We start from the raw sequence: 13,970 nt of genomic DNA, 5'->3' as shown, positions 1-13,970 counted from the left end.
TATTGTGAATATTAATCACCCAAAACCCAAAACATTCTACAACTAATAGAGTGAATATTAGATATTAATCCTTAAGTCTAAGAAGGTAGATAACATCTTCACTAATTAAAAGCTGGTGCACTAGGCCCAGTACCTCCTTGCTGATATGACATTTGCCCAAAAGGCTGCATCATTCTCCAATGCGGTCTGCCCTGCCCGATTCGCGGGCCCATCATCTGTTGCAAACCTTGAAATTGCATCATCCTGGTCTGAGCCATCATCATATGATTGGCAAAGGAATGTTGATGCGGATGACCGAGTCCAAAGTGTTCAACTTTCATATGATTCACCAAGTTCTCCAAGGAATCGAATACTTTACTGCAGTCAGTGCACTTCATATTACCTTGTTCCCTCGTTCTGCTCGGATATCTATCACCAGATGAGAAATGATCTCGTAAAGAGGATCTATCATCTCTCTGACGTTTTCTGCTAGGATGGGATGTGTCAAAGCGATCTCTTGAGGAGGATCTTCGCCCTCTTGAAGAGGACCTACGTGCTCTTGAAGAGGACCTACGTGTTCTTGAGGAGGACCTACGTGCTCTTGAGGAGGACCTACGTGCTCTTGAAGAGGAACTATTTCCTCTAGGGGACGTGGTACGCTCCCTTGAAATAGATCTGTGTCTCTCGTAATATTCTTGAAAGCGATCTGATTCATATCTGTCCTGTTGGCGTTCAGGGGGACGATATGTATCTCTAGGCCCCTGGGTATATCGAGGAGGAGAGTAGAATTTCTGATTCTCACGTCTCGATGTTTTATTAATGTCTTTCCCAGGAATAGATTTGGTTTTATTCCTCTGAGGAATTCGTTCAGTGTCGTGCACACGTAAATGCTTTTTTATACTAAAAACATTCAGGTTGCATTGACGACACTTAATACACTTATAGGTCTGGAGCTTATTCTTCTTGTGCTGAGGATGAAGGTAAACCCTGGTGCCCTTTTCCTTGTGGTGCTTGATGTGATTAGCAAACTTTTTTTTCTTTACTAGACAGTGACAAGTCCAGCACTCGTCCATATTTTCCTTCGATGGATCAATGTTTATCTTACTGCATGGTACTACTTTTTTAGACTTCTCATTACACACAAAACGTTTATCTCGGCATGGAATATTATACTTTTCTAAATGACTCATTAACGATGAAGGTTTGCATTTCAATCCGCATATCGGGCATTTATTACCTTGAACATGTGATTCCGTGAAATGTTCAAAAAGCGTCTTATCGAGAACGATTTTGGCGCATAACAGACACTGTCTTCTAAAAACTCTTATCAACGGAAGTCCATTTTGTATGACTACCCCGTCGGATATTGGCGCAGGTTTTTTGAAAATGCAATGTTCATGAATATGTCGTCTATAGTCCTCAATTTCCTTGATATTGTCTGGACACAAGATGCACTGATAAGACCACTCAGATTGTTCCATTTTGTGAATTAAAGTCATGTGTTTTTTGAACGATATTGGTTCGTAGAAGTGCAGTGAACATTTGGAGCAAACCAAATCTACGTTATTAACCAAAGAGTCTGAACCGCGATGATAGAACATACTACGAGGGCTTTTGAAGATGAATAGACAAGAGGGACAACTAAATGCAAAACCTGGATGTGTTTCTTTAATATGTTTCTTCAATACTCCCATATCAGTTTCCAAAATCCCGCAAAAATAACAGTAAACTTTACGCTGTGCCTTCTTTTCAGCGTCAAGGAATGTTTGTTCATCGCCATGCTCTGTTTTCCCGTGAAGACACATTTCATTATAATCCTTGAAGGACTTATCACAGATGTAACAATTAAATGTATGATTTTCAGGATCGCTGAACAAATGCTTCTCATAGTCTTCATATGCGGCGCAAGGAAGTCCACATATTTCGCAATATAATGTGCCTTTTATAATAATTTTTTTCTTCCCTGAAAGCAGTCCCAGTTCCCTTTCAATCTGTAATTGATCGTTAGTGCTGTCACTGTCGACTACTATTAAACCTGCATCGAATAGATCTTCAAGACCGTCTTGGAAAGTATCGATGCCAGCGTATCTGGAAAAATAAAAAATTAGTGGGAGAATTTTAAAATTGTGATTATATCGACATTATGAGCAACAGTACTGAAATACGTGAGTATGTTCCCTATACATTATATTTCAGATGATATTAAGATTACAGTTTTGTAAGTTCCACTCGCACTTAATTTAAAATCAGTTTTGAAAAACTCTCAAAAATACTCTTTTTTCTGGTATATTTTAGTTTCCCTGGAACTCAGTTTAATCCATACTTTTCATTGGTTTTCCAAATAATGATATTTTGGAGAAAAAGGAGGAGAAGGAGGAGGGTAAAAAGGAAGGTTTAAACGTATAAGTTTTTAAGTCTCTGCATCATATTCTACAAGAGCAAGCTTCAATGTGTAATGATTCTTCTCAGCTTCAACCACTGATTTGCACTCTACAAGCAATAAAAAAAAATTAAAAACTAATTCTGTCGTGTGTAATAATTCTCTAGGGGTTCATAATTCCTTTGTTTTCAATTAAAAGACGATTTCCTAAGGGAAAACGAATTTGAATTTTTCATTTTAAAACTTTAGAATTGTAAAAGACTATTCTGGAACAATCCCATCCCGATGAACAGTTTGTTAGTTAATTAAAGCTATTGCTGCGGCTATAGTTGCGCAGGTGCAAAGTAACCAATCTTCAAATGATAGATCATCATCGCCAAAGTATCGAAGCACTCTATGTAATTTACTTAATTTAGCCTTAGAGATCACCTCTATAACAACTACAACTCCTGAAACCCCTTGCACATCCACCATTTGAATGCACCGGGGCAGAGGATTGATTGAACCAAGAGTTTTGCACAGGTGCCTGTATGATAAGAGTGTGTGCGTTAAGCGAAGGACTCTGAACTGGTTGATTATTACTAATGAGAAAGGGTTGCAATTAACTCTGTCCATTATTATTACGTATCATAGACTCGTTTTGCTTCGAAGGAGCCTTCTCTGCTTTGTACAATTTAAATGGTCTGTCAAAAATATTTAATAACTTTTAAATGGCATTTATGACATTTTAACACGAGTCTCTGGGCATTTACATATTCTGGAAGTGGCTTTTTGTTAATTCTTGTAAGTAACTTACGGTGGTTACTCATGTGTTTGTTATATTCAGGCTCATCTAAAACACAGTAGCAAGTTCAACATTCTATTCTGAGTTTTTTAGGCTCAATCGTAGACTTCTCGCCTATAGACCAACGAAATCGTGTATTTTTTCCACTACAACTGGACGCAACACACACTGATACGTAAGATTGACATTAGGCAGATTATGCATTTCAATATGGTACTTGTAGAGGACCGGACTGTAAAAGTGCAGAAGACACTTTGGCCAAGCGAGATCTACATCATCAGTAAGAGTATGCACATTTCCAAAAAACAGAAACAATAAATGGCGAAAGAAGAAACTAGTTCAATGCATTGGGTGAGTAAGAAAGGCGTTACCATGAGCTTCTTGGACATGGACATAAATACCCCACTGCTACCTTTATTGTCTCCGTAAATAATAACAATTGGTCTTTTCAGCCTCAGGGACTCTAGATCGCCTCTGTTTGCGATGATGATGATGTGAGCAAGCTCTCCCGATGAACACCTGAATGTTTTGTCGGAAAAGCCACATTAAAATGTTCGTTCTTCCGAATCGCTCAATATATGCCCACCATAAGCGTAGTAGTTTTCTCAGAATAATCCACATGCTATGCAGTACAAGTACGTTTGAAAAGTCTTCTTTGCAGGTGTTCTATTCTTCATTGGCATTACCTTGTGTGCTGTGTATTATTTGATGTGTCTAAAATATAAAAGAATGAGCCTGAAAGTTTTTAATAATAACGCGATACTAACAAAGATAAAATAAATTTTAAAAATTGTAATTAAAAAAATATATATTTACAACAACTCCTTAAAACTACATTATTGGGATAATAAATTTCCTGCAACTTTTCAAATACAATTAAAATTACTTAAAATAAAGATTCAAGAATTGATTAAATAAACTTTTTTAAATTTAACTTAGATGTTAAAAGTTTAATTTAAATAAAATCACTAAAATCAACAATGAAAGCGAACGCCGAGAATAACCTCAGATTAACTTAGTCTAAATTTATTTCAAGGCCACTTCAGACATTTAAAAAATTCATGATTTTTTGGTTACTTATTTTACTGCATTATCACTAGTATCTCTTCCATGAATCAGCTACAATCCAACCATCAGGCACTGCTTTATCTCCGCCCTCCACATCCGAATCTGATACCTCAATAGGTAACTCTTCAGAATTCTTCACTTTTTCATTTTGAAGACTACTTCTAGATCTTCTGCTTCTTCTCCTTCTCCTCTTCCCGTCCTCCGAAGGACTCCTTCCCCTCCAATGCCTTCTATGGTGCCGGCCATGATGGTAGTGATTTCTATGGCGTCTGCATGAAAGAGAGGTCGATCTTCTTCGACTGTGGTGACGGGAAGGATGCACAGATGCCCAACGTCTCATAGAAGGCGGTTTGTATTCTTGAACATAATTCTGATGCATAACTGGATAATTGAGCCAGTTGTAATAATGGCCCCACATGGACAAATGAAGGGCTTGAGTATGGTTTATCAAATTCTCAATTGTATCAAAGGACATGCCACATTCATTGCATTTGATTTCCTTATTGAAATTGTTGTTGGTGTGGGAGGCCTGGTGTAATAAAAAGTCTTCAATGGGGAATACAAGATTACATTGAATACAAGGAATTTTGATGGGGTTTGCTGAAGAGGTAGAGACTTCTGAGGAGGATGAATCGTCCTCGATAATCATGTCGTCTTCGGATTCCTTAGAGGACCTAAAATAAAAACATAAGAGTGACACTGTAGAGAAATACATGATGATAATGAAGCAAAAAGAGCAGATTAAAAAACATGTTTGGTGAAAAATTAAACATTAAAATTGCACATCAGAAAATCAAACTTCAACATTACCCCCATATCCCATATCTTTTTTAGAAATAAATCTTAGGCACATTCTCTAAAACACTCGAATTAAATGTATCCAAAAGAGTCCGAGTTGCATTGTAATAAATTAATAGATATTTACTTCATAAGTCCAGAAGGTGACTTGTTAAATTACGAATTTTTGGTAGACGAGGTACCTTAGGAGCCGAGTCGGGAAAACGAACGGGAAGTTGAACAAGAACTGTTCATTATACATACAATAACAACACATGTGTCGTAAATAATTTTATTTCAGACTGTAGCCTAATTTACAAAGGATTTGTGTTCTCGGTCAAAACAATGTTTCTTCAATATATAGCGAACGTGCTATTTGTTTACATTTGTTAATTTGACGAAGTCGAACGCAATTGGGTATGTTATGTATCGAAACCTGGCAGTCAACTGGTTACATGCAAAAAATGTGAATGTTGCAATGTTTTAAAATATCTTTAGATTAAAATTAGTGCCCACTATGATCACCCTAAAAGAAATATGTGTAACGTAAGTAAGGTAGTAGTTGTGGAAGGAACTAATTATTTAGTTCAGGTTAAAATTTGGTCAAGTCGGTTAGCACACAGTATCGGGTACTGTAATGCTTAATTTACCGTGTAGCACCAGATAAATACATGTCAATTTACCCGGAGAGTATGAAATAAAAAGCCTTCATGATCATAAAACATTTTGTGTCATCTTTTGTCGTAACTCTAAATTGAATAAATTATTTATTTTCTGCAATAGTTTAAGTTCGAAATTTTTAGCGTTTAAGCAGAAATAAATATAATAAACATTAAGTAAATAAAAAAATTACAAAATAGAAATTGACAACCATATCTGCTTGACTACTTATTTACCAACGGCATTGAGGAGGGAAGCGCAATCACACACATAGAAAATGATTTTGCAGTCACTACGTCCAGAAATAGGTAAGTTATGTATCTATAAATTTCATATGTTGTTTTTGACTCAAGCTTTAAAACCAATCTTCATGTTGTGCTTAAATCCTTGAATTATCAACGGCATTGCGGAACTATTTATGTCAATTATTACCTATTACAACCAATTGTAACCAGTGGAATGATCACAAAGGAAATTTTTTGCAAATTTTAATTCTGTTATTTTATTACCTACCTCATATTCATTGTGCCTACGTCTGCTTAAAGGTTAAAAATGACAAATTTAATGACTCTAAATCTACTATTTGCCCATTAACTGCACCCAACATTTTTGAATAAAAGCTCACATATCTTCATCAAACAATTGAGCCTACACAAAATATATATATAGATATCAACTATACTATTATAAGAACATGCTTTGACTAACGCCTAAATCCCCTGTAGGGATAGCGTCCTATTTCCCCATAGTACCTATTTTCCCTTCTATCATCATAATACGTTTCCCTTTCCATTGGAGAACGGGAGCGCCACCTCACAGGAGACCATTTCCTTTCCCTTACCGGTATATAATAATTTTCTCTCTCCCTGGACCTGGATCTACGTCTAGGTACAGGATAGGAGTCAATATTGTCCAAATAAGACTCCTCCTGGCTCATTGGAGATGGGGAACGGTTGTAAATAGGCCTGGAAAAACTTTGATCCAAATTTTCTCGTATTGAGTCATAGTAGGTCCTCTGGCCCGGATTTCTTCTCTGAGAACTTCCACCAGCAACTTTGTACTTACTACGAGTCTCAAAATTAAGCTCTTCGCCCCCTTTATTAGGGGTATTGCCAGGAGAAATGGGCGGAGGCCTAGACTTTTCTCTCTGTTTAGCTAGTTCTAGCTGCCTTTCTAACACATGGGCCTGCTCATGAGAGTTAAGGGCAAAAACAGACAAAAAAGTCTTGCCACATTCTCCACATTTTACCCGTGACTGTGGATATGCTGAGATCATGTACAGTTGGTGTGTAATCGCTGTAGGCAAGGTAGTTGTTTTATGAGCACTTAAAGCTGTCTTCTGAGCTACTGAAATTGGTTTTTGTGCAATTGTAGTTATTTTTTGAGCTGTAGTTGTCCGAACTTCTGAAGTTATTTTGTGAGCTCTTGAATCTGTTTTCTGCGTTTCTGCAGTTATTTTTTGAATTGGCTTTAAACCTATATTTGGGGGATTAGAAGTAGAAGTGCTACAATATAAAGGTTCTGATCTAGTATGAGGTCTTGTTAATTGGGAGACAACTGCAGATTTTTCTTCTTGCGGTTGAGTTGATTTTTCCGAAAATTTGGAAATGGAATTGTCTTTAAGTTTAAATGTACTAACCCGCAGCCGAGTTTCTAAGTTCGGTGATTTTTCTTGTGTACCAACAGGTGTAGGGTCTTTAGATTTACTATTTTTTTCACTCTCAACCTCAAAAATGGAAACTTTTTTTGAGCCATCCAGTCTAACCTCAGAAGCTTTATTCCCTGACTCCTCACTTATCTCACAAACTGCATTTGCATTTTCAACAACTCCATTGCTCTGGACAATCGCTACTTTACTTCCCTGTTTCATATTTTTTTTCTCCTTGCTTTTAGAGGTCAAAACATTCTTTGGCAACATTCGAAACTTTTCCTTCAAATGTCCCAAAATATGACTAGACAGAGCAGGAATTAAAATTTTTTCATAACACTGAGGACATTCCCTTTTCTCTGTCCCATCTACCTTGTGGACTCTAACCCTATGCTCCCTCCAAGCAACAGCAGAATCAAACATTTGCGCACAAAACTCGCAAGTGGTCTTGCTAACGTCCGTTCTAGGCCTATCTGAGGCTTTTTCAGTATTCAAGACGCTATGGCTTTGCACATGTCGCAAAAAACCATCTTCATCATCAAAAGTCACATTATCGCAGAAAATGCATTCATAAGGAATGTTGAAGAGTTGGGAGTGAACCGTGTAGTAGTGCATTTTCAGAGGTGTAGTTGACAAGAATGTGGAAGAGCAACGTTGGCATTGCAAAAACAAGTTGCCTAATACTGTGTGATCTCTATAGTGAATTAGCAACTCCAACAAATTGTTGGCGTTTTTGTCACATACAGAGCAGCAAAGCTCTTGGCCTTTATGTTCGCTATAGTGCAGGAGCAAATTGGAAAGCACTCCAAATCCCTGCCCACAGCGTTCGCAATAGTAGCGACTTTGGTCTGGATGGGCTTTAGAGATCTCACTTTCGGCTCGCCTAAATTGTTCCCTAGAGCAGAACCTTTTGGTGTGCAAGATAACATCCAACAATGTATGTCCCACAATGTACTGGCAATGTGCACATCGAAATATGTGAGAAACTGACGGAGGCTGAAACATATGATCATGCAGCTTCCGGAAATTATCGAAAAACAGACAGCATTTGCTGCAATAAAATTTCTTCACGAGCTTTGCTTTTGAGTTGTCTTCATTGGGACGAGGAACACCACATCTAAAATATTTATTTTGTTAATAACACAATTCTACGAGACGATTATGAAAATCATGGACAATTCAAATAAAAAAATCAATCGACATTTAAATTTATTTACTAAAAAATAACAAATAAAATTGCCATCCTGTAAAAAAATTACCGCTCTGTAAAAAAATCACCACTCACCCCTCCATGAGAAGATCGAGATCGAGCCCTTTCTCTTTCAAAGGCGAACTAAGTTCGTTCCATTCTAAAAGTAGCCAAAAGAAAAAGAACGAAAGCTTGGTGTTAGCGAAAATTTTCTACGTTAACAGTCAAATCAACGATCCTATATGCTATCTCTAGGAGAACGAGATCGGTATATAGACCCCGAAATATGAGATCTACTTCTCTGTTCCATAGGTGAATATCTTCCTGGAAGACTCAGCGGGATATTCAGAAGTAAAAGGCACCTCTGAAGGGTCTGCGTATTCTGGAATGTAATCCAAAAAGCCCTCTTTGTGTTCTAAAGAGTTATCAGAGTAATTTTCTTTAAAGGGATCACATAGTTCTTTAGTGCCTCTAAACCTCGGTTCCTCTTTTGATTTACAATCTCTTGATTTATATTCAACAATTTCGTCCTTTATGGTGGAGTCTCTATATTCTCTAAATTTATTGAAGTCATACATAAAAGCTTGCTTTGATCTAGAGTGATCTCCATAAGTAAATATTTCATTCTCCTTTGAATATTTAGATAAAAACTTCTCTTTATTATTCCCATAAGAACACCATTCGAGGAAATTATTAGAATCTTTCCTGGTCATATCTTGCAAATGCATAGCAGTGTTATTAGAAGATATACTGGATTTCCATGGAATAGACCTTCCCACATTGTGATTCTAGCCTCTCGAGGCATATTTAATGATATTATAGGTATAAGCTTTAGATTTTGACTAGATTGCCTGAAACTTTGTCCCTGCTCATCCACCGACACATCAAACAATGATGGATTTTTTTGTCCTACAGCCTTAGATTGCGTTGTAGTAATACCAACAGGTTTATTAAGAGCTGAAGTAACTATTGAAGATGGTTTAGGCTTTGTAGAAGACTGGATCTTGAACTGACCTTAACTTGAATACTCTGATACAACTTTCTTCAATTTTCTGATTTTTGACACTCGATGTTCAAACGTATGTTTAACTATATTTTTATACATAATAAAAGTATTGCGAAACTTGCATTGAAGCTGAGTGGTCGGCAGCAACTTATGAGCTACTTCTTTATGCTTGACACATTCACCTTCACCATTGAATATTATAGAGCAAATTTCACACATCACATTACTAACATCTCTTTTGGACCTCCCTTGTTTCGTTCCCACAATGCAATGGCTTTGAATATGGAACAAAACCTTCTCATCATCGTCCATAAAAAATCTTGGACATAATTCGCAGTCAAAGCGAACAAAGCAATTGTTTTTATGCACAGCAATAAAATGTCGCTTATAAGTTAGTGGTGAATAAAACGACAGCTGACATGTAGTGCACTTAAGCTCAATATTGCCAAACACCACATGGTTTCGGTAATGTATCACTAATTCTGTGAAAGTCCCAACTTTAACGTTGCGAGCGGAGCAGCAAATCAACACATAGGAATGCTTGTTATAATGATTTAACAATTCGGAGAACAGGTTTTCGCTTTTGCCGCAAAGCTCGCAAAACTAGCGAAATCGACCGGGCTGCTGCTTTTCACACATGTTCGCATAATCAACAGTGCAAAAATTATTCTATGTGTGCAAAACAAGATTCACTAAGCTTTTTCCGACGATATAACCTGCAGCTAGCACAATTGAAAAAATGGCCGCTTTGCGTGGATTTAAAGATGTGATCGTGCAACTTTCCAAAAATCATCAAAGAGCACGCTGCATTTGTGGCAGTAGAGTTTTCTAATGAGAGGCTTATTTGAAACTACTGGATTTGTGACTAGAGTGTCATGTGTGACTGAAACTAATTGGTTGACTTTAACTATTAAGTCAGCTTTATCTAAAAGTGATATGTCACATTTGTCTCCAACTGGTTTGTTAACATTGTTTAGGTCTAAAAACCTAAGTTTGCTGATCACATCGCAAACATTCGACACAGACTTTAAATCTATAACTACATCTGTTGATTCTTCATTACCAGCTTTAGAATTCATGGTCTGTCCTGATTTGATGAATTTTCGGGACGTTGAAGGAAATTGTTTTACTGATAAATTAATATTATCACTACTATTATCTTTCTTGAAGAAACCTGCTGCCCCAAGATGTTGAGCAGGTTTGAAGTTTTTATCCCGGTTTGGCTTTAACGAATTCATCATAATATTGTTGAACATTATTATCTTCTGCGATCAAATCTATAACTCCAAACAACGCTTCATCTACTTCACCGTCAGACTTTTCGGGAGACAATTTCTTTCTGAATAACTCTTTATCAATTACTTTTCTGTCAGATTCAGAAGTTCCCAATGCACTTTGACTTGATTCCAATAGATAACTGCGTCCTTTTACTTTATTCTCAATGGGTTCATAAGAATTCTGTGACGATGTCATAAGAGAAGTACTTCCTTCCTTTATTACTTCATCACTTCCTTCACTCGAAATTGTAAGTTTCTCAGCATTTCCATTAAATTCATTAGATATCTGTAAAAAATCCAAAAAAGAGCTGCCTCCTTTCTTATCTGCTTCAACACCCCCTCCAGTCTTAATAGCAAGTTTAACTTCTTTCACTACGGACTCTTTGGAACTCAGTGACGATTCCAAAAGACTTCTTTGTTCTATTTCTTCAGCATTACATTCACTCTCCATATGATCAAATTGACAATCATTTTCAATAGTGTTATGGGGTTCAGGACTTAGTAACGATGTCAAAAGGAAACATACCTCTATCTCCACCTCCTCCGCATCCTTTTCACCCTGATCAAAACTCTCAAGTAATCACGCTCAGTTACATTAAATTTATGCTTTATCAATTTGACAATTAAAACCTTGTTTCCCGTTTGTGTTAATATCTCATCAATCACTGCGTCCCTAGCATCTGAAATGCCTTGTATGGGCCTAAAAGGTAATTTTTGTCAAAAAATGCTTTACCAAAAGCTCAATAAACTAACATAGAAATAAAACTAACATACAGGACTTTTCCAAAATATTTATTGTTCAATTACTCCTACCCATACATCGATGAGCTCTTAATTGCGCTTTATGATAAAACCCTCTTAGACAAACCTCACATTTCCAATCCCGTTTCCCTTTATGAAGAAGCTGATGATTATTTAGAGCTGTTTTCACAATAAAGCGTTTTTCGCAAAAAGAGCACTGATAGGGTTTTTCCTTTGAATGCTTCCGCATATGTTCTGCCAACAAACTGCTCCTAATGAAAGCTGTCGGACACAAATTGCAATGAAACGGCTTCTCTCTTGTATGTCTTCTCAAATGAATAGCAAAATTGTCTCTCATGATGGTTTTACCACACACATTACAAACAACTAAAGGTTTAGACATTTCGTGAGACTTTTTGTGCTTTTTATAGGAGCTCAAAGTCCCTAGAACGCTACTACACAACTCACAAGGATATTCCGACTTATGGTAATGAGGGTTGTGAGATTCTTGATGTCTATGCATTGTAACCTCATTGAGGAAAGGCTTGTGACATACCGGACACTTAAAAGTAACCCCCTGGTACTTTATTTTTACGTGGCTCTCCAAGATGTTTTTGCAATAAAATTCCTGTTGACAAAAATCGCAACTATGCATGTTCCGAATTTTCAAGTGTCTAGACATTTCATGCTTGGTTTTTTGGTCCAATTTCTCGAAGGATTTGGGACAAAACTCGCAAACAAAAGCCCTTGAAGAGGAATGTATCTGGGAGTGGTGCCTTTGGAGCACAAACTTTGAGAAAAACTGCTTAGAGCACAAATGACATTGAGGTCTGGTTCCAGAGTGCACTTGCCGGAGGTGCTTCTTCAGTTTGGGGGTGTTTGGGAATTTTTGGAGGCAGCTAGGGCAATGCAACCTACAATAGTACCATATTGAAAGAAATATTTAATACCAGTAAGACATATTTTTATTGTAATCCGTCGTCCACAAGTCCTATTATTGTGCTTATGTAATAGATTCCTACTACGAGTAATTAACTTTAACATTTTAAAAAGCTGTAAATCCTCTCCCAGTAAGAGAAAAGAAAGACCTGATGGTTTTGGATAGATTGAGAAGAAGAAACTCTTAAAAAAGCAGGAATTTAGGATTTCCTTCATAAATGGAAAGAACCTATGAGAACTGTAAATTGTTTGTCTGTGTAAGACGAACCCAAAGATTTCTTTCACAGACGAATTATAAGATAGTCTCGTCTAATAGAAAAATAATAGACAATGCACATTCTCTTTCATTAACGAAAGATTTGCCACAGACCTATCGTATTATTATTCCTCTTAATTTTCTTTAATTTCCTTTCAACCCCTTTTCGTACCCCAGCTTACATATTCAAAATGAGCTGGTGTCCCACTCCACGCCATAAAGGGGTATCGATCTATAATTTTCTTATAATAGTTTTTTAATATTAGTTTATAATGTAGTTTTTTAAGTAGTTTTAACATTTCCCATACCGCCTATGACACATTAACTATCCATTATGAGTCACTTTCCCCAGAAGAATCTGCCACATTATACGTGTTATCAATCAGAGTGAATTTAAAAAGGAAGTCTACTGCAAATATCGTATTTATCTATTTTTCTCAGTATGTGATAGCCCTTTATGCCGCTTCAGCACGTAAGGAAAAACGTACTTTCTAAGGCAGAGATCGCAAAAATATTTCTTTACTCTATGGAAACCCCTATACTTGAGCAAAAAGGCTTTGGTGGTTTGCCTTTTGGTGAATTGAGAGCATTGGTAAAAACAATGCTTTACAATCCTACAAACAAATTGAGAAAATCGTCACAAACAGTTGAAGGTTAGAATTAAAAAAGAAAACAGAAAAAAAAATTTGTGCAAATAATTTATTGGTTTTACCCTCAGATGACATTTTCAGAATGATTCTTCATCAAATGAGCTCTCAAACTTCCCCTCTGTGTATACCGCTTATCACACAAGATGCAAATAAATCTCTTCTCCTTCGTATGTACCACACTATGAATTTTAAGTTGTTTTCTTGTGACAAAGGTTTTAGAGCATCCAGAACACTGGAAGGGTTTCTCCCCAGTATGAGTCCTCATGTGATCCTGTAGGCTTGTATTGCTGGTTACTACCTTCTTACAAACCTCACACTGAAACACTTTCTTGCCCCTCGAGTGTTCTCTTAAATGTCTTTTAAACGAATTTACATGGATGTACTTCTTGGAGCAATATTCGCAGCAAAATTCCCTATTTTTCTCATGAATCAACTGATGCTTCTTTAACGAGTCCTTAATCTTAAATTTCTTGCCACAGCCTTCTATATGGCACTGGAACGGCTCCAATTTAACATGATTGACCCTTTCGTGTTGCACTAAGTAATTCATCATGGGAAATCCCTTTCCGCACTTATCACAGTAGTACTTGATGGTTTTTTCGTGCATCAAGAACTT

The 13,970-nt window shown here is 36.8% G+C and overlaps 1 protein-coding gene across 37 annotated transcripts in view; it reads right to left on the bottom strand.

The window, feature by feature from the left end:
- LOC136414528 (zinc finger protein OZF-like) overlaps positions 1-13,970 on the bottom strand; it is a 183,432-nt gene that overhangs the window by 142,979 nt on the left and 26,483 nt on the right. Inside the window, exons 4-6 of one of the 37 annotated variants that reach the window (XM_066398593.1) lie at positions 592-2,067; positions 103-549; positions 55-70 (exon numbers count right to left, since the gene is read on the bottom strand). The exons of 34 other annotated variants lie outside the window; for them this stretch is intronic. In XM_066398593.1, coding sequence (XP_066254690.1) covers position 70; positions 103-549; positions 592-2,067 — 1,924 coding nt within the window. In that variant the 3' untranslated portion in view covers positions 55-69. Of the gene's footprint in view, positions 1-54; positions 71-102; positions 550-591; positions 2,068-6,335; positions 8,414-13,970 lie in introns of those variants that run through there. 2 more of the 37 variants (XM_066398594.1, XM_066398591.1) reach the window with 2 other exon arrangements.

The sequence above is a fragment of the Euwallacea similis genome, chromosome 17 (assembly GCF_039881205.1).
Source record: "Euwallacea similis isolate ESF13 chromosome 17, ESF131.1, whole genome shotgun sequence".
NCBI classification, from domain to species: Eukaryota; Metazoa; Arthropoda; class Insecta; order Coleoptera; family Curculionidae; genus Euwallacea; species Euwallacea similis.
Note: the sequence above shows the minus strand (reverse complement) of the source record. Positions and strands in the feature narration are given on the sequence as shown.